Genomic DNA, 19,175 nt, shown 5'->3' with positions numbered 1-19,175 from the left:
CATGATGGAAAGAAAGTTTCTTTGGTTGTCCTCGCAGAAAAATCTTCTTTTGATTGGGAGTTCTCAAATGCCACGAGTGATGATGGCTGCATCCAGCCTGCGGTTCTGGAATGGGAGGACGGCGATCTCGTCATGATGACGTCGTGTGAGGACGGCAGCCGCAGGGTTTACTGGTCAAGCGCCATGGGGAGATGGTGGATGGAGGAATACGGCACTCTTTCACGCGTGTGGGGCAATTCGCTGAATCGTACAGGGCACGGCGTGCAGGGTGGCTTTGTCAGCGCGAGGATCGATGGACAGAGAGTCATCCTCGTCAACCGGCCGGCATATTTCGGGGAGGCGGGAAAAGAAACGGGCCGACTTCACTTGTGGCTGACGGACATGCAGCGCATTTATGATGTTGGGCCGATATCCGCTGAAAATGAGAACGTCGCCGCCAGCACTCTGCTGTACGCCGCTGACGAAGTGCCGTCATTGGAGGAGGGAGAATCGAAGGAAGTAGAGGGAAGACTGTACTGCTCTTACGAGGTTGCTGCTGCAGAGGACGGTAAGTACAACATTGCTTTTCTGGACTTGACGGAGAAATTGGAGGACGTGAAGAAGGTGTTGGCTGCTTGGAAGGAGAAGGACGCGTACATTGTGAAGGAATACGGCTGCACGGTCGAAAGCAATGGTAAGAAGCGCCGGGAATTTGGTGTTGTTGGTGACCTCACGAAAGGGCTGGTTGGCTTCTTATCCAGCACGTCAACTGACAGCACGTGGAGGGACGAGTACCTCGGGGTGAACGCCACAACAACGAAAGTAACGAGAGGAAAAGTGACCAGCACGGAGAAGGGCGTGAAGTTCCAGGGAGCGTGGGCGGAGTGGCCTGTTGGCAGTCAAGGGCAGAATGTGCCGTACCATTTTGCGAACCACAAGTTCACTCTTGTGGCGACGGTGTCCATCGACGGTGAGCCGAAGGGAGATACCCCCATTCCATTGTTGGGTGTGAAGCTGAGTGAAACCGACAGCCCGCTGTTTTTTGGTCTTTCGTACACCCACGACAAAAAGTGGATGGTGGCATTCAACGGCAGTTTTAAGGCACCGTCGCATGATGACGATGTCGAATGGAAACCAAACACGAAATATCATGTGGCACTGCATATGGATTCTGATGATGGGTTGATGGTGTACGTGGATGGAGAGACGATATACGACAGCGAAGATGAGGTCTATGGACACGAGGACGATGAGGATTATGAGAGCTTTCCTCAAAAGTTAAAAACGCTGTTGAGGCCCCACGGCATCTCGCACTTCTACATTGGCGGGGACGGCAAAAGCGAATCGGGCAACATTGATGTGACGGTGAGCAACGTCCTGCTGTACAACCGCGCATTGAAAGATGATGAACTTAAAGCGCTAACGAAGGCGGACGCTGTTGGCACTCCAGAGGCGAATGTTCCGTCTTTGAAGGGTGCGCCTCAAAGCACTCATGCGAGTGAAACTCTTATTCAACCTGACAGTGAGACTTCTGTCATAAAAGAAGTGAAGCAAGACGCCACGTCATCACAGCAGAGACAAGACGCACCAGATCGGCCACCAGAAGAGAAAAATAAAAAGGCCGCTGCTTCGGTCACGTATTCTGACAGCCATGCCGTGGCCGACACAAAGAGGAGGGAGGAGCAGATGGAGAAAGCGGCAACCGATGTTGATGACCTGCCGCCCCCCTTGTCTCCAGCACCGGAGGCAGCCAACGGCCACAAATCACCCGATGCCGAGGATGCTCTCGGCGTGGAGCACCCTGAACAGGAGGAAGAGTCGTTGCTGCCCATCGTGGCTGGATCGACGGTGGATGAGACGAGTGAAACGGATGAGGCCATTCTGCAGAGTCGAACCTCTGACGATCCGGCGCAGCAAACCACTTTACCTCTTGTTTCAGAGGGCGTGGACGACGAGCCGTCTTCTCTCTCCACGTCCACCAGCAATCAACGCAGCGACCGCGAAGAGACGGAGGCGCACTCCCATGCTGCCGTGGGCACGAACAGCGGCCCCGACTCATCCAACACCACTGAAGTGACGACTGCGGATGTTACAACAGCCACCATTGAGCCCAACAGCGATCCAACAACTGTTCAACGCGAAGATGACGTGCCGGATTACGTTGGTGCTGCACCGAATCATCCGAGCACAGAGCCTGGGGAAAGAGATATCCAATCGGAGTCCAACGCAGCGCCGCTCTTGGGCAATGACCTTTTTGATGTGGAGAATATCACCGACTTGTTTTGTGTGGGTGTGAAGGGTGACAGCACCGTGCAGGGTTGTGTGTCTCGGGTGCTATTATTGCTGCTGCTTCTGGGGCTGTGGGGCACTGTGGCTCTCTGCTGAGGTGTGAGGGTGGGTGGAATTGCGGCGTCCCGTGGAACAACAAATGTGCAGCTTCCCAGCACAACGCACTGAATTTGTCAAGGAGACTTCTTTTTTTTCTTTTTTTTTTACTTACTTTCTTCAAAAAAAAGTTTTTCTTTTTTTCCCTTTTTTTTTGCTGCTGGTGTTCTATTGGAATAATCCGCGCCCCTGTGTTTTTCTTTTTTTAATGGTCGCTTGCTACAATCCGTCATCAGTGATGCCATTCCCCCTTTTTGTTTGTTTTTGACCACACGCGTTGCCGGCCCTGCGGCTGTGGAGTCCCACGGACTGCACGAAAGGAGGATTGGAAGAACAGGCCGGATGCCGCATGAAGTGTTGGGGATGTTGTGTGGGCTGGTGGAATAATAATGCGATCTTTTTTCTTTTTGCTTCAATTTTCTTTTTTTCTTTTTGGTGCGGGCAATATGTATATAAACACGGTTGATTTGTGCTGCTCGGCACATGAAATAAAAGACCTGCCGCATCAATTTTCTATTAATTTTTCTTTTACTTTTGTGGGTCATTCCGGACTCCCACCCATTCTTTTTTGTTTTTTCCTTTACAATGTTCACTGCCGCTGAGTGCTTACGTGTCCCGTTGAGTGTTTCTTTGCTGGCTGTGCTGTTGACATGCTTTTTTTCTTTTTTCCTGCTAGAGGCACTGATAGTCCGCGACGACGATTGTTTGTGTTCCCCATTGCGATGGCACGAGGGTGACTGGGCGCCGGCCTGCTGAGTGCACTCGGAGGGGAGCGGACTGTGTGCGCCGTGCCTCACTGTGAGTGTGGGTGCTAATCCGTCGGGGCAGAGAGAATTAAAGGGCCGCGCCGTGGAGTTGGATGCGCCCTTTCCCTCGTTGCCGCCATGTGTGTGCGCATGGCTCCATCTCGCGGTGCGACGTGGATGGCGTTGCTATTGCATGTGTCCTCGTGCATGCGCTGTGCGGCGGGCTTTTCTTCCCCATGACACCGCCCTTGTGTGTGTGCGGGACAGTGAAGGTTGTGGAGATGTGTGATGGAGTGAGGGTGGCCGTTGTTTCCGCACATTTGGGAATTCCACTCAAAGGTGAAACCTCTCGGCAGCCTCTCGCAGCACCCAAGCCGTGGATTGAGAGGATGTGAGGGTTTACTTCAAGTACACGGAGGACGACAAGATGCGGCGCATGACGGCCAACCTGGTCCGCGTGTGGTCGCAGTGCATGGAGCACGTGCGCCAGTACGCGTTGGACGTAGCGATCATGATTGGAGAGGAGAGGCGGCAAGACGTTGTGGCGCAGCGGCAGCGCATGACGGCTGCATGTGGTGGAAGGGCCCGACGATCCCGAGGCCTGTGCTGGAGGGGCGCGTGTTGAAGTGAGCGTGGCGTGTCTGTGAGGGCCTGAGGAGAGGGAATAACAGCAACAGTGACTGTGGGGATGTGAGGAACGGTGCACGTCGAGGAGCGCTCCTCTTTTGTTTTGTTTTGTTAGTTTTTGGACCGTGCCCACCCAATTCTTGCTGCTGCTGTGGCCGCGTGAGAGTGGGGGAGAGAGCCGTGCACCGCCCGCACACACACTCGTCCTTCTCTCACTGTGTGTGTGTCCCCTTGCATGGACTCTCGCCCTCACCTCACCCCACGAGGCACACACAATAATGTGCCCATTGTATATATGCATGCACACCCATGCAGGCCCGTTGGTGCTCTCTTTTGCACGACATGCACCACTGCCGTCCTGCCTGGCTGCATGGGCGGAGCACCGTAACTGTTTCTGTTTTGTTTTTATTGCATTGAGTGGGCGACCTCTCTCTCTCTCCCTCTGTGTGTGTGTTTTGCTTTACGGGAGCAATGAGAGTGTGTGCGCTGGTCGCCCCACGCTTCGGCTTTTTGTTTTGTTTTCCTTTTTGATTTTGTGGTTGAGTGCACCCATTCCGCGGCTGCGTGTGTGTGTGTGTGTGTGATGATATGAGTAATTTGCGTGTGTGCCATCTGCCTCTCTCTGCTGTAGCTTTCTTCAGACTCTCTCGTATCGCAAGGCAGCTCCGCAAGTTTAGGCTTTGAAAAACACACGGACAAATGCGCAGAATCTCTTTGTTTCACACGCTGTGGAGTGGCGTGGACGCTGAGAACGCACGCACGCACAATATTTTGTCTGCGGTTGCTCTTGCGAGGAAGGAGGTCGTGAGCCCGCGATTTGCCTCGTTGACGTGATGCGGTTGTTATTTTGGCGGCGTGCAGCAATTGAATGGTGTGGCGTTGAGGATGTCTGGGACGAGTGCCTATCGACTTTCCCCCAACAGCTGTACCTACCGACGTGTCTCTCCCGTCGTGGTTTTGTCGACGAGGAATTCTCCGGCTGTGTGGAATGATGTGCAGGAGCGTTAGGGGAGACAGTAGCCAAATGACTGGCGGCAGCGCATGAGTGCTGTGAAGGATGGTTGTGCCCTTTTGCCTCCCGCTGGTTGCTTTGTGTGTGGACGTTGTTCAGTGTCTGCTGACGCGTGACGAATAACGACGCACCCGCTGTGGCTCCTGCTGCTTCTTCTGGTGGTGACCGTCGCTGTGTGTTCCCGGTGCACTGTTCTTCCATCTCCTGTTCCGTGTGTCTGTGTGCGTGAGTTGTTGTTGTTGGGAGTGACTGCGGTGGGGATTATGATTATGCCACTCACTGTGGATGGGTGGCGGTGCTTACTGTGTCACCTCTTTTCTTGGCATGTTTCTCTATTTCTCCCTCAATCACACACGAAGAAAACAAACAAGCGCTAATCGCTACTGTGAAATTCGAAGGCGCTGAAAGGACCAACAGCACACACACCGCCCACACACAGATATTTGTATGCTCTCACGTGTTGCTGCAGTGAAGGCACCCCGCACACACAACCGTTGCCGCGTGACCGGATCGAGCGGCAGGAGGAGGGAAGGAAGAGAGAGTGAGCCGCAGAGGCCCAACATGTCCCGGCGTGTGTTTACTTCCGCGGTGCTGCTACTCGTCTTGATGATGTGCTGCAACACTGGTGGGGCTGCGACCGCTGAGGAACCAAGTCAGGGAGCTTCGTCAGTAAAATATTATTTTTGGAGAGACGTGGAAGGTGGAGAAGAAACAGTGAGTTCGTTACGTGTTCCCAGTCTTGTTGAAGTGAATGGTGAAGTGTTTGCCGTTGCCGAGGCGCAGTGCAAGGAGGGTATTGAAAATGCCTTTACTGGGATTGCCTCGGAGCTCCTGGCGTTGACTGGTGAACAAGCAAAAGAGGAGTTGAATAAAAGCAAGCTGAAGACACAAGTACTGGAGAAATGTTCTTCCGAAGGAGAGAAAGTTACCTGGCGTATAGCGGATCGGGCTGATTCCTAAAAAGTGAAGAATTTACATGTGAGCCGACCAACTACAGTCGTGCGGGGAAGTGATATTTACATGCTTGCTGGAAGTTACAGCTGGACACTTACCGCCGATGATCAGGCAGGTGGCTGGGGACTCATGCTGGTGAAAGGGAACGTCAGTAAGAGGGAAGACGAAAGTAACAAAAAAATATTTTGGAGTGACACTTACGCTATCCCGTGGAGTTATAAAGGCAACCAAAATGAATCTTTGAAAAGGCTGGTTGGCAGCGGTGGATCGGGTGTTCAGACGAAGAACGGTGCACTTGTGTTTCCTGTGGAAGGGACGAAGAAGGAGGATGGAAAGACCGTTTCGCTGATCATATACTCGAAGGATGCTAAGAGTTGGAAGCTGTCGAAGGGGATGTCTGCCCATGGCTGCAGTGATCCCTCCGTCGTGAAGTGGGAGAAGGACAAACTCATGATGATGACTGCGTGTGATGATGGCCGCCGCAGGGTGTACGAGTCCGGTGACAAGGGGGAGTCGTGGACGGAGGCACTCGGGACACTCTCGCGCGTGTGGGGCAACAAACACACGGGAAATGTGTGGGGCGTTAGGAGCGGGTTCATCACAGCGACGATTGGCGATAACAGGGACGTGATGCTCGTTACTCTGCCGGTGTATTCAAGTAAGGACGGCAATGGAAAGGGCGTACTCCATCTTTGGCTGACGGACAACACGCACATTGTTGATATTGGGCCGGTATCCGGAGAGGAAGAAGACGTTGCCGCCAGCTCCCTGCTGTACAAAAGTGGTGAAAGTGGAAATGATAATAATAATGGGGAGGAGTTGATTGCGCTGTACGAGAAGGAGAGCGGTGATGAGGACGCATCAATCGGTATGGTCTCTGTGTTTCTGACTGCGCAGCTGGAGAAGGTGAAGGAGGTGCTGAAGACGTGGAAGAATGTGGACGAACGTGTCTCCCAGCTGTGTTCCACTTTACTTGCTGGGAGGGATTGTTTAACTGGCACTGCCTGCAGTGCTGATATTAAGATCACGGATGGGCTGGTTGGCTTTTTGTCCGGCAACTTCTCTGAGAACACATGGAGGGACGAGTACCTCGGGGTGGACGCCAAAGTAAAGGGGAATGATGGGGCAACAGAGGCTTCCGATGGTGTGAAGTTCCGGGGAGCGTGGGCGGAGTGGCCCGTTGGCAGTCAAGGGGAGAATCAGCTGTACCACTTCGCGAACTACAACTTCACCCTTGTGGCGACGGTGTCCATCGACGGTGTGCCGAAGGAGGGTTCTCCCATTCCTTTGCTTGGTGCGAAGATGGCTGGCGATGGAAAAAAAACCAAGCTTATGGAGTTGTCATACGACGGTGGAAAGAAGTGGATATTACTGTGCGGTGACGGAACCCCTAAGGAGCTCAGCAGCACTTGGGAGAAAGGGAAAACTCAACACGTGGTACTTTTGATACGGAACGGCAGCGATGTCTCCGCGTACGTCGATGGTCAGCGTGTGGGTGGGGATGAACAATGCGAATTGAAAACTAAGGCATCGAAAGTAATCTCCCACTTCTACATTGGAGGGGATGGAGACAAGACACGGGAACAAGAAGACGTGTCTGTGACTGTGAAGAACGTCCTGCTGTACAACCGTCCGTTGAGCTCTGAAGAGATTACTGCGCTTACCCCGAATAAAGCTCCCACTCCATCTTTGGAAGAGAAGCCGTCGGATCCTTCAACCGTTTCTTCTGGTTCCGTTGTACCTCCCACTCCTCTGGTGACCCCGAATGATCAGCAAACCGAAACTCCGTCTACTCCTGCCGGAACACAGCTGACGGAACAGGGACAGTCGATGGGGAGCAGTAAAGGTGCGGGCAGTGGCGGTGCATCCACAACAGCGGTGTCCACTGTCAGTACTCCCTCAGCAGAAGAGGAGTCCGTAGTACAGGTGACGTCAGGAAAATCTCTCGATGGAACTAAAACGATGGGTGGCGGTTCTACTGCTGTTGGCGAGCCAACGATGCAGACAAGAGAAGGAGGAACGAATGGGCAGGAGGAGGAGTTTAACACACAGGACAGGGACGTGAATGCTGCGGCGCTCAGCAGCAGCCTCGTAAATGTGTCGCAGAGGAATAACAGGTGATGCCGGCAGCATGCGTGGTAGCGTACTGCCGCCATCGCTGCTCCTTCTGTTGGGACTGTGGGGGTTTGCGGCTCTGTGAGGAGTGACTGGCTGCCGCGTGGGACACTTGCGACCCCCGCTGCACAGACACACACACCTGGCCATGAATTTCTTTTCCTAAATAATTTTTATTTACTTTTCTTGCTTTATTTGCGTTTTTAAATTGTTGTTTTTCTTTTTTTTATCTCTCCCTCATGCCTTCTTTTTTGCTTTTGGGGGCAATCACTTTGGGCGTTTTCTTTTCTACTCTTCCCTCTTTAATTGTTTGTTGCTGCACTCTTCCTGCGAGGGGTGCCGTGTGTTTGCCGCCCAACTGCTCCACTCGCACACCCACCGACACGCTCACGACGACGGCCCTGTGCGCCTCGCCTGCTGCACGCATAAGGAGGGGCCGCGACGAACGGCGCGCTGAGGGAGCCGTGACGTGTGGGCGTGCGACGAGGGCCTGTGGGGCGGAGCACACATTTCTTTCCCTCTTGTTTTGTTTTGTTTGCGGCCAGGGCGGGCAGACACCCGCAGCGCCACACACACAGCCACACCCTGCCGCCGTGTTTTTCTTTTTTTTGTTTCTTTTGTTTTGTGGATGGGTGTGTGCCGCTGCGACCGTGCGGCGATGGATGGCGGAGAGCTGTGCCGGACGTATTGCCGACGGACCACTGTGCATCCTCAGTGACTTCCTTACTTAATGGCTGTCTGCTGCACTCTGTAATGAGCGAAGTGTTTGTCCTCTTTTTTTTTCTTTACTGCCCACACGCGGTGCCGGCTCTGCTGCTGTGCGTCCCATGGACTGCATGAAACGACGATTGGAAGAACAGGCCGGATGCCGCGTGAAATGTTGGGGATGCTGTGTGGGCTGGTGGAACAGTAAATTCCTTTGTTGACTTCTTTTTATTGTTGAGGGCAATATTTATACACAAACACACGGTCATATTGTACTCCTTGGCACATGAAATAAACGTCTTTCCGAATCATTGTTTTTACTTTTTTATGTTGCTTGGGAGTTCTTCTGGACTCTCACCTTTTTTGTTTTTGGTAAATCACTGCGGTTCATTTTCTTTGTTTTTGCTGTGTTCACTGTCGCTGAGTGTCTCCGCGTCCCGTTGAGTGTCCCACTGCTGGCTGTGCTGTTGACATGCCTCATTTCTTTTTTCCTGCTAGAGACACTGATAGTCCGCGACGACGATTGTTTGTGTTCCCCATTGCGATGGCACGAGGGTGACTGGGCGCCGGCCTGCTGAGTGCACTCGGAGGAGAGCGGATTGTGTGCGCCGTGCCTCACTGTGAGTGTGGGACGCCAATCCACCACTACCTGCTGTGGGGCGTAATTCCAATCTGTCGGGGAAGGGAGAAGTACAGCGCAGTGCTGTGGAGTTGTATGCGCCCTGTCCCTCTCTTTGCCGCCATGTGTGTGCGGTGCGCATGGCACTATCTTGCGGTGCGAAGTGGATGGCGTTGCCTCTGCATGCGTTGTGCGGCGGGCATTTCTTCTCCATGTCTTTGCCCTTTTGTGTGTGGAAAAGTTGTGGGAAAGGATATGTGTGCGGGAGTGAGCGTGGGTGGCTGCCAGCCTCGCCCTGCGCATTGGAGAATTCCATACACGTGGCTCTGCTTGACGGTGTTTCGCGGCACCCAGGGTGTGGCGAGGATGAGGATGGGGAAGGTCTGTTGTGGGCAGAAGGTGGATGGATGACACAGTCCCCTTCCGTGTCCTTCCCTGTGTTGTTGGCAGTACATACTGAGAGCGTAAACTTGAGCGAGTGCGGTATGAAACGTTTATTCCGCTTTGTGCGTACTACTCAATCGTCGTCATTGCAGGCGGTCGTCACGGTGCGTTGCGGTGCGGTGCCGTTTGATGAGGGAGGGGCGCGATGCCACGGCTGCTGCGCACCACGACCATTTATTGCCTCTGCACCGTCATTGTTGTTTTTCAGTTTGTGTGATTTTTTTCGCGCTCACATAAAGTTTTCTTTTGCTCCACGATGAATTTGTTGTGGGAGCTTTGATTTTGGTGCCTGCTTCACGGCGCTTTGCCTTGTGTGTCGGTTGCGGTGCTTCCACGTGGTGCCAAAGCGTTTGATGGGGTGTTTATTCTTCTTTTTGCGCCCTGCAGCTAATCTTGTTTGGTCATGGCAGCAGCGGTGGGGCTCTGCGACTGCGCACTTGCCATGCGTGTCTCATCTTTTGCCGCTGCTCCCTCGTTGTGTTGGTGGGGGAGGAGGCGAGCGACTGCGTCGTTGGAGTTGCGCCCCAGTGGGAGAGGGAAGGCACCGACCGCTGCTGACGGCGACGGTCTTTGCTGCAGGCGATGTGACGGGAGGACGTCACCGGTGTCACAGTCAACCGAGATGGATGAGGGCCGCACTGCGTCTCCCGCCCCTCTCATCATCCTCTCTGTCCACTGCAGTCACACGCCACACGCACCGCAGAGCAGCGTCGCGACCACCATCCGGATGTCTGTGAGCCAATTGGAATGCAAAATCGATGTGGACCCTTTTTCCCCGTGTCTGAGTGCCGCCGTGCTTCTTTATGTTTTTCCTTTGTTGTGTATGTCGGGCGCGCATGGTGTCGCTGATTGCTGTGCAATGCCGACTCGCGTGAGCGAGAAACGATGCTTTGACTGCTGGCGACCGGCGAGCTCTCCACTCCACTTACGCACCAACACCAACAACACCTTTCGGACGCGCTTGATGGCCGGCGGTCGTAACGCTGCCACGTGGTCTGCCTCGGCTCTTGTGTGTCGTGCACGGCATCGGGACCGCCCCGTGATGCAGCCACTCGGTAACAGGAGCGGTGCCAGTGGTCATGTGGCTTTTTGCCGGGATTCCGCCACTCGGCACGGTGGCTGTACGGGGTTGTATGGGCGGTGGGAGGGCGATGGTGTCACTGAATTGATTGCGTCTGCGCTGCTTTGCTTCGGCGGCTGTATTGTGATGGTTATTGTGTATGACCGGATGCCTCTGCGTGCCACTGTGTTTGGTTACTGTTGTTGTTGCTGCCTTTTATTCTTTTTTGAGCGTGCAGTTAGAGATACTTTTGCTTGACCAGCACAACTATCGTTTCAAGGCGTTAGGGATTACTTGCAGTATTAGGATTAGCAGTAGTGGGATAACTATCTGGCGGAATCGTGTCACTGGATTTGCAATCTGTAGGAAGGGATTTGCTAGGCAGGAGTTATGGTCGACGGGGCGAGTGCGACACACCACGACAGCCTTGTTGGTACTTGTCTGGGTTGGTGGATGCGGTCTGCGGTGGGTGCGTGTCCGCGCAGCCGGCACCGTGTGCAGCGCAGGGCCATTGCGGCTGTGCGTGTGGCACTGCTTGTTGTGTTGGCGCTTGTTGCGGTGGCGGCGTGGATGCCCGCGGTGCATGCGGTGGTGTTGCGACTGCGGGGCGGCACGGTGGACAGAGCCATCACGGTTGGCCGCGCCGTGGACACGGTGCTGATGGACGGCGTGTACATCACGAACGGCGTGGCTGTTGTGTTCGACGTGCCGGCGATGCTTCCCGGCGCGCTGCGCATCGAACTGAGGAACTGCGTGTGCGACGGCGGCGCGCAGATCTACGTGCGGGGCTACAGCGGCGAGCCGGCGAGTGACCGGAGCCTGGAGGTGAGCGTGAGCGGGCTGTCCGGCGGCTACTGCTCGCTTGTGTTTGTGCACAACCTGCCGGCACACACGAACGTGACGGTCCGTGACTCGACGATTGTGACGGCGGGGCCGATGCGTTACTCGCAGCTGAGCGGGCTGACGGACGCGGTGGCGTCGCCGCTTGTGCTGCACGCGACGTCGCTGTTGCGGACGCAGCTGCGTGTGAGCAGCACTGTGCTGAGGTCGTTGCAGGCGGGCGGGTCGGCGGTGCACGTTGGCGGCGGTGTGGACCTGCTGTCGAGCGCGGTGGTGCTTGACGGCGTGTTGCTGGAGGCGTCGGGCGGTTCGACCGCGTCCGCGTTGCATGTGGCGTCCTCGTCGCGTCTCAGTTTGCGGAGCCACTCGGTGTTCTCCGTGACGAACGTGTCGGTTGTGAGCAGCGGCGGCGGCCTTGTGCTTGGAGAGCGCCTCGCGGTGTCCGACTCGGTGCTGCGCTTCGTGGGCGTCGAGGGGTCAGTCGCGTCGTCGCTGGTGCGCTGCGACGGTGGGACGGTCGGTGCCGGCGGGTGGCTGGAGCTGCGCGACGTGTGGGCGGTGGGCGAGGCGTCGTCTGTGGCGTCGCTGTCGGGGGTGACGCTGAGCGGCGGTACCGTGTCGATTGCGCGCTGCGCTGCCACCGGCGTTACTCTTGTCTCCGGGCTGACGATCGCGAGCGGTGCCGTGTCGGTGCAGTGCAACCGTGCTGGCGGCCGGGTGCTGCAGAGCGGCGGCGACTACCGCTTGGCCGGCCTGCCCTCCGTGAGCGTGGTGCCGTGCGACGGCTGTGCGGCTGCGTTGGCGTGCTTTGATGCGCTGACGGCGTCGTTTTCTGACTGCGTGTGCGGCTGCCGCGGCGGCGGTGTGGGCGAGGCGTGCCTGCCGTTCGACGTGCCGGTTGCGAGGTCCGGCGGGAGTGGTGGCGGTGCGGAGGGCTGCGTGAGCGGCGTGATGCTGACGGAGTCGGTGACGGTTGGCGGCGGGCGTGCGAGGGCGTGCTTCGACTCGGTGGTGTTCAGTGGACCGATCACTGTGGCGGTGGACCTGCGCTCGATGGACGCGTTCGCTGACGCGCTGGACGTGACGCTGCGCCACTGCGTGCTTGCGGGCGGTGCGCAGCTGCGGATTGGCGGCCTCAGCGAGAGCACGGCGCGCCTGATGCCCCACGCCCTCGTCAACATGACGAATGTGACGTCGCTGGAGGGCACGATTGTGCTGCATGGCGCGACGCCGCTGCACTCGAGTGTGCTGCTGGCGAACTCAACGCTGCGCGCGACGGTTGGCGGGTCGCAGTACGTGCCGACGGCCCGTGGACACGAGGGATTTCGGTACGGCCCCGCGCTTGCCCTCGACGGCGTCCGGCTTCTGTCGACGCGGTTTGTCTTGACGCGGTCTACGCTGGTGTGTGGCGGGGGCTCGTGTGCTGCGATCCTCGTGGAGCGCGGCCTTGGCGCCAACCTGTCCAGCGTCTTTTACATGGACAACTGCGTTGTCAGTTCGCAGACACACGTGATGTACGCTCTTGCGTCGGACCTGCGCGTTGGCGGCGGCTCCGTGTTCTCCATACAGAACAGCTTGTGGAGTGCTCCGAGCACTGAATACGGCAAAGCCGCGTGTGTGTTTGAGGATATTGTTGTGGCTGGCGGCAGCGTTCTGCAGATTGTGTCCAGCACGTTCCGTCTCGGCTTCGCCATGCTCATGGCAAATACGCTGACCGTGACCGGCGGCAGCTGGCTGGTGCACCGCGACAACGAGTTCCGCACCGCCTACGTTGTGTACATAGTCAAGGAAAGCAGCGTGGCGTTCCGCGATCGGAGTGTGTGGTCGATAATTGACAACAACTTCACGTACGGCTCGTTCTCGCCCTTCACATATATGACAAGCAAGTGGTCACCACCATCCGACACGCGCCCGATCATCTACGGCGTGTGCAACGCGGCAAGGGGCTCACCTGTGACGGATTACCACTACGACCTCAATATTGGAGCACCCGTGATGGTGCTGGACTGCGGCGCGTGCACCGTGGACGCCGTGTGCTTTGCTGCGAGGACGAGCAGCATCAGCGGCTGTGAGTGCGTGTGTGCTGCTGGCGGCCACGGCGACACGTGTCTGCCAGCTGCGGTTCCGGACGGCCTTGGGCCGCTCCCGCCCCCCGACGCGAGGGACACGGAGGTCCGCTGCGTGCACGGTGGCAGCATCAGCTCTTTGGACGTTCCTGATCCCGGTGTGCGTGGTCTGTGCTTTGTCGGCGTGACCTTCACTGCCGCGATTGTGCTGGACCTGAGGAGCTTCGACGCGCCACAGCATACCCTCAACATCACGCTGCTGCATTGCGTCTTCATGGGCCTGTCGATCAAGGGGAGTGGTGCACGCGTGCACGTGAACGTGGTCTCCTCAATGCTGGATTCTGGTGAGCTGGAGTTCAGGGGTGTTTTTGGCGCGAGCTCCCAGATACTGGTGGCGGGCAGTACGATTGTGACGACGTCGGGCCACGCCATTTTATTTGTGAAGTTTACTCTCAGTGCGAATATGACGCTGCTGCTACTCGACAACTACATTGAGGCGAGTAGGTACGCAGTCTATTTCATCGGTGGTTTTGTTATTGATGGTGGGAGGATTATTGTGAAGGGAAATACGCTGAGCACAACGAAGGACGATGACGGTGTGGAATCATCTGTTTGCGTTACTTTTGTTGATGTGAGGAACGGCGGCTACTTTGACGTGGAGGACAACACGATGAGCTCGGCTAACGGCGTTTATCTTTTTGGGGATACCACCGTGAGCTCCGCGGGGCTGCTGCGAGTGGCGGACTGCGCCTTTGTCGGCAGGACAGAAATTTTTGATTCCGCGCTGGTGTATGTGTCTGGCTCGGTGACACTCGAGGGTGGTGCGCAGTGGCGCGTGGAGGGCAACAGCGTGGGTGCAGCCTCAGTATTATCTATTCCGTATTCCTGGCAAGAAATTCAGCTGTTGGGCAGCGGCACCACAGTGGCGCTTGCAAACAACCGTCAGGTGGAAGGATGCGCAGTCTTTGCCAAGCTTTTTAGGCCAAACACGATTGTTGAGTTACCCGCGCGGTTTGTGGTGGGGTGCAACCTGCAGGGTGATGAGGAGGTGTCGTACGACGATGTGTTTCCGGAGGGCGTGGTGGTGTTCAGGTGCGGCACGTGCGACGACGACGCGGCGTGCTACATGCCCGGTACGGAGTCGGTGGACCGCAGCTCGTGCTCGTGCAGCTGCAAGGACGGATGGCATGGCGCGTCGTGTCTTCCCTTCGAGGTGCCCGACGCGGTTGTGCCGCCCGTAGCGGAGAGAGCTGTTGACGGCGACACGAGCTGCGTGGTGAACCAGACGCTGACGAGCCTCGCGCTGAAGATGTGGAAGACGCACCACTGCTACGTGGGTGTGACATTCAGCGGCAGGCATTCTGTGCTGACGTTCTTCCTCAACAGCATGCCGCTGCATCTCCCCATCAACATCACGCTCACCGGGTGCACATTCCGTGAGGGTGCCGCGCTGCAGTTTGTTGGGGGTGTTGGAGCGGTCGAGTCGTCCGGCGTCCTGATCCGCGTGAGCCAGACGGTGATGCGGTCCTCCGCCGTTGCTTTTTTACGTGCCCTCCCGCAGCGCTGCGACATCGCCATCACGGAGGTTGATGCGGTGCAGGCCTTCGAGGTTCAATTGCCGGGCACTGAGAACAACATGCTGAGCGTATTGTTGTTGGACGACGTCGTGTTGTGTGCGTCGACGCTGTTGGTCAGCAACGTCAAGGCGCATGCAACGAATCGTGATGCGCTTGGTTTGTACTCGACTGGGACACTGACGCTGGTGGGTGGCAGCTCGCTGTACGCGCGGTACTGCAGCTTTGAGGGATACATACACGTGTTCTACGTGCACAGTCTCAGTGTGAGTGACCACTCCGTTTTTGCACTGCTCAACAATACGATGTTCTCCGGGGTAAGCCTGCTGCATCAGCACCAAGAATTCAGCGTGTCGGATCACAGCGTGCTGCGCGTGGTGGGGAACAGCGGCTCCGTGCGCTACGCCATCTATAACGATGACTTGTGGACTGTTCAGCGGTCAAGCTGGTTGGATTGGCGCGACAACGACGTGGAGGTGGGTGCGATGTTCTACGACACTGAGTCCGCATTTGTGACCATTGACAGCAGCAGTTTTGTGACTCTGACGGGCTGCAGGATGGGCTCGACGGGGTTGTCGGTATCCTTGCTGAAGCGGATTGAGGACGGTTACCGTTTCGTTGCTGGGTGTCTGACGGTCGCGGGACGGGAGGTGACGACAGCGGCTGAACTGGAGCTGAACGGCATCACAGGCGTGACGACGGCTGCTGTGTGCGGGCAGTGCACGAAGGAGGGCGACTGCTTTGCTCCGCTGACGACGGCGGCCATTGACTGCAAGTGCCAGTGCGCTGCTGGAGGGCACGGCGATGTGTGCGTCTCGGCGCCTGTGCCTGCTGGCCCGCCACCGCCACCGCTGCCGCCAGTGCCGCCCACACCGCTGCCACCGCCGGTTGGTGAGTGCATCAGCGAAATGGTGTACCCCGAGGTTGCGCAGGCTGTGGGCGGCGGGCTGTCGTGGCTGTGCTACCGCAACGTGACGTTCAGCGGAGGCGGCATGAGCCTGACGGTGCTGATTGGGGCAATGGCGGGCGACGTGGCAAATGTCACGTTCGATGGATGCACGTGGAGGGACGGCGCCGTGCTGTTGCTGTTGGGCAACGCGTACGCCGCTGTGGGGTCGCTGAACATCGTCGTCACCGGCAACACATTTAGTGACGCGCTGCTCATCCCGGAGGGTGTGTTTCCACCGCACACGAACATCACGATCAGCGGGAACCGCTTCACTATCACGAGGCTGATCCCTCGGCCGTGTTTGGACATATGGAGCCCGTCGTGTGTCGCGATGAATGGGTTGACGATCAGCAATGACTCCGCGGTGGTGTTCAGCGGCAATGTGTTTCAGAGCGTGACGGCATCGTCAATCGCCATTTGCGTCGTTGGATCTGCGCTGAGGGTGTCGTGGCACTCCGTGTTTGCGGTGGTGGGTAACACGTTTCATATGGCTGGCGGTGACGGTACGCTGATACATCTTAAAGGGTCTAGCCAATCCTCATCGCTGAAGGTTCTGAACAACTCTGCCGTGGTGATTCGAGGCAATCTTGTGACGAGGCCCGTGCGGTACTTTTTATTACTAACTTTGACATTACGTGTGGAGTCTCGGTCAGCGGTTGTGTTTCAGGGCAACGACATACAGCAGAGCTTGGTTGTGTTTTTCCCAGGCTTTTCTTCCTACATCTACTACAACTCCTGGCTGCAGCTGAGCGGCAACCTCTGCCGTGAATCCCCATTGAAAGCGTTTGCTTTTCTTTATCCCACGGTAAATCTCCGCGACTCCACGGTGTCTGTGTCCGGCAACCGATTCATGTCCAGCACTGACAAGCCAATAATACTGCAGGTACCCACGGTGTCCCGCGATCTCACAAACGGAGCGATTGTGGCTGCGTGCAACACCGTGAACGGTGAGGAGGAAGCGAACTACGTCATTCCGTCCGTGTACAACGCCACCGTTCTGGCATGCAGCGATCCATGCGCCCTTGCGACGTCGTGCTTCCCCGCGTACACGACGACGGCCTCGAGTGATGGCTGCGCCTGCGCTTGTGCTGAGGGCGGCCACGGCGATGCGTGCCTGCCCGTTGCTGCTCCCGAGCCACCGAGCACCGACGGCGCCGACTTGTGCGTGCGGGACGTGCGTGTGGATGAAGTGGTGAACGCCGGTCTCGGGACGTCGGTGGTGTGCTACGTTGGCGTGACCTTTGCGGCGGACGTCGTGGTGGACGTGGAGTCGATGTCAGGGAGCGTGCGCAACGTGACGCTGGCGAACTGCACGTTTGTGGGCGGAGCGAGCCTGTACGTTGTCGGGTGGCGTTCCGATCCGCCTGCTGGCGAGCGCGCCGATGTGTTGATCAGCGGGCTTGAGTCGCGTTCTGGAGGCGGTGCGCTGGTGGCGAACCGATTTCCACCGGGCTCGCGCGTCACTGTGGTGGACTCGGTGCTGATCGCAGAGAAGCGTGTTGTGTACCATGACGCCTACGACCTTGGCGACGCCTCCGCGTGCCTCGTGTTGCACAACGTGAATCTGACGGGGAGCGTGCTGACCATCGCGCGCACGCACGTGGCGGCGGTGTTCCGCGGCGCTGTTGGCGTGTTGGTGGTTGGCGGCGTGGCGCTGTCGTCGCGCGGTGCGCTGTACGTGGACGGGCTGTCGGTGCAGACGGCGCTGGGGCTGTGCGTGTCGGTGGAGGGCGGTGTTGCTGCCAGCGGCGGCTCCGTGGTGGCGTTTGTTGACAGCGACTTCCTGCTGTGCAGGCATGCGGTGTCAGTGCGTGGGGCTGTGAGCGTGTCGGGCTCTGCTGTGGCGCTTGTGCGGAGCGACTTTTCGTCGACGGAGGACTACGCGGTGGCGCTTTATTCGACGGTGAGCCTGGCTGGCGGGTCGATGCTGCTGGCGAGGGGCAACGTGCACGACGGCGTCTCGAGGGAGATGCTCTACGCTGCTGGCACCGTGACCGCTGCTGGGAGCACGCTGAGTTTCGTGCGCAACCGAGCGCTGCTGCCGCGGATGGTCTCGCTGAGCCTGTCGCTTGCGGCTGAGGCGCATTTGAGGGTGGCGTGCAACGACGCTGGTGGACGTGTCCTGTCGACGGCGGGGGAGTACGCTGCGGCTGGTTTTGGCGACGCTGGGAGCATCGACGTTGTTGGGTGCGACGCCTGCGACAGGGACACGCACTGCTACGCGCCCGGGACGGCGTCTGCGAGCATGACGAACGGTGTTTGCGTGTGCGCGTGCGGCAGTGGCGGGTACGGCGAGGCGTGCGTGCCTGTGGGAGCTCCTGCACTGCCGCCCGCTGTGGGCACCGCGTCGAGAGTGTTTGTCCGCGAGAGCGTGACGGTGCGGTCGGTGTTCGTTGTGCCTGCCGGCGCGAGCGAGGTGACGCTGCGCTACGTTGTGCTGGACGGCGTGAGTCCGGTGCTCTACGTGCCGTGGATGGCGCGAGACGGCGTTCGGATCGTTGTGCAGAACGTGTCGCTGCTGAATGGTGCCGTGCTGTACGTGATGGGCGGAGGAGGCTTGCGCGGTGCGGTGGCGGCGGGGAGCGACGAGAGCGGGCCGGTGGAGCTGTCGGTGTGCGATGTGGAGGCGCTGAACGGTGCGCTTGTGCTGACCGGCACGTTTCCCGCGGGGTCTGTGCTGACGGTGACGGACACCCTGCTGGTTGCCGCGACGTCGACGCCGCTTGTGTATCTTCCCGGCTCGCGGTCCTCGCCGTACGCACCGGTGCTGGTGCTGTCGGGCCTGCGGCTCGTGCGGTCCGTGCTGGTTGTGTCCGGTGTTGCCCTCGTGACCGTGGTGACTGGTGGGCGGACGGTGGTGGTGGACGGCGCCGTGCTGGAGCTTGTCGGTGGCGGTGTCGCGCTGGACGCGGCTGTGCTCGGTGGCGAATATGCGTTGTACGCGAGTGCGCGCGTGGTTGCGTCGGGGGGCGCTGTGCTGCGCGTGTCGGGGAGCCAGGTGTACGCCGCGCATGGGTTGGTGTCAACAGCGGGGTGGAGGCCAACGCGTCCGCCGTCGTAGTGGACGACAACGCCGGTGCGCTGACCGATGGCGCGCTGC

At 57.9% G+C, this 19,175-nt stretch overlaps 2 protein-coding genes and 3 pseudogenes across 2 annotated transcripts, besides 2 other annotated features; all 5 read left to right on the top strand.

Moving 5' to 3' along the window:
* On the top strand, window positions 1-2,364 carry Tc00.1047053510551.50 (trans-sialidase, putative; the record flags this gene model as incomplete). Its single annotated transcript, XM_804396.1, has 1 exon — window positions 1-2,364. A coding segment is annotated over one exon (2,364 nt), but the record flags the coding sequence as incomplete, so codon positions are not given.
* Window positions 1-19,175: a sequence feature (areas not merged during assembly with more than two copies in the genome that could not be assigned to a particular haplotype).
* Window positions 2,452-2,520: a sequence feature (A-rich).
* Window positions 3,478-3,735, top strand: Tc00.1047053510551.35 (annotated as a pseudogene).
* Tc00.1047053510551.20 lies at window positions 5,197-7,824 on the top strand (annotated as a pseudogene).
* Tc00.1047053510551.15 (uncharacterized protein) lies at window positions 9,990-10,904 on the top strand (the record flags this gene model as incomplete). Its single annotated transcript, XM_804397.1, has 1 exon — window positions 9,990-10,904. One exon carries the CDS (start codon window positions 9,990-9,992, stop codon window positions 10,902-10,904), a length of 915 nt encoding a protein of 304 aa, XP_809490.1.
* Window positions 11,037-19,175, top strand: Tc00.1047053510551.10 (annotated as a pseudogene; the record flags this gene model as incomplete).

This window comes from Trypanosoma cruzi, genomic scaffold (genome assembly GCF_000209065.1).
Source record: "Trypanosoma cruzi strain CL Brener 1047053516781 genomic scaffold, whole genome shotgun sequence".
Taxonomy (NCBI): Eukaryota; Euglenozoa; class Kinetoplastea; order Trypanosomatida; family Trypanosomatidae; genus Trypanosoma; species Trypanosoma cruzi.
The sequence above is the reverse complement of the archived record's forward strand: the minus strand, read 5'-3'. Positions and strand labels throughout refer to the sequence as shown.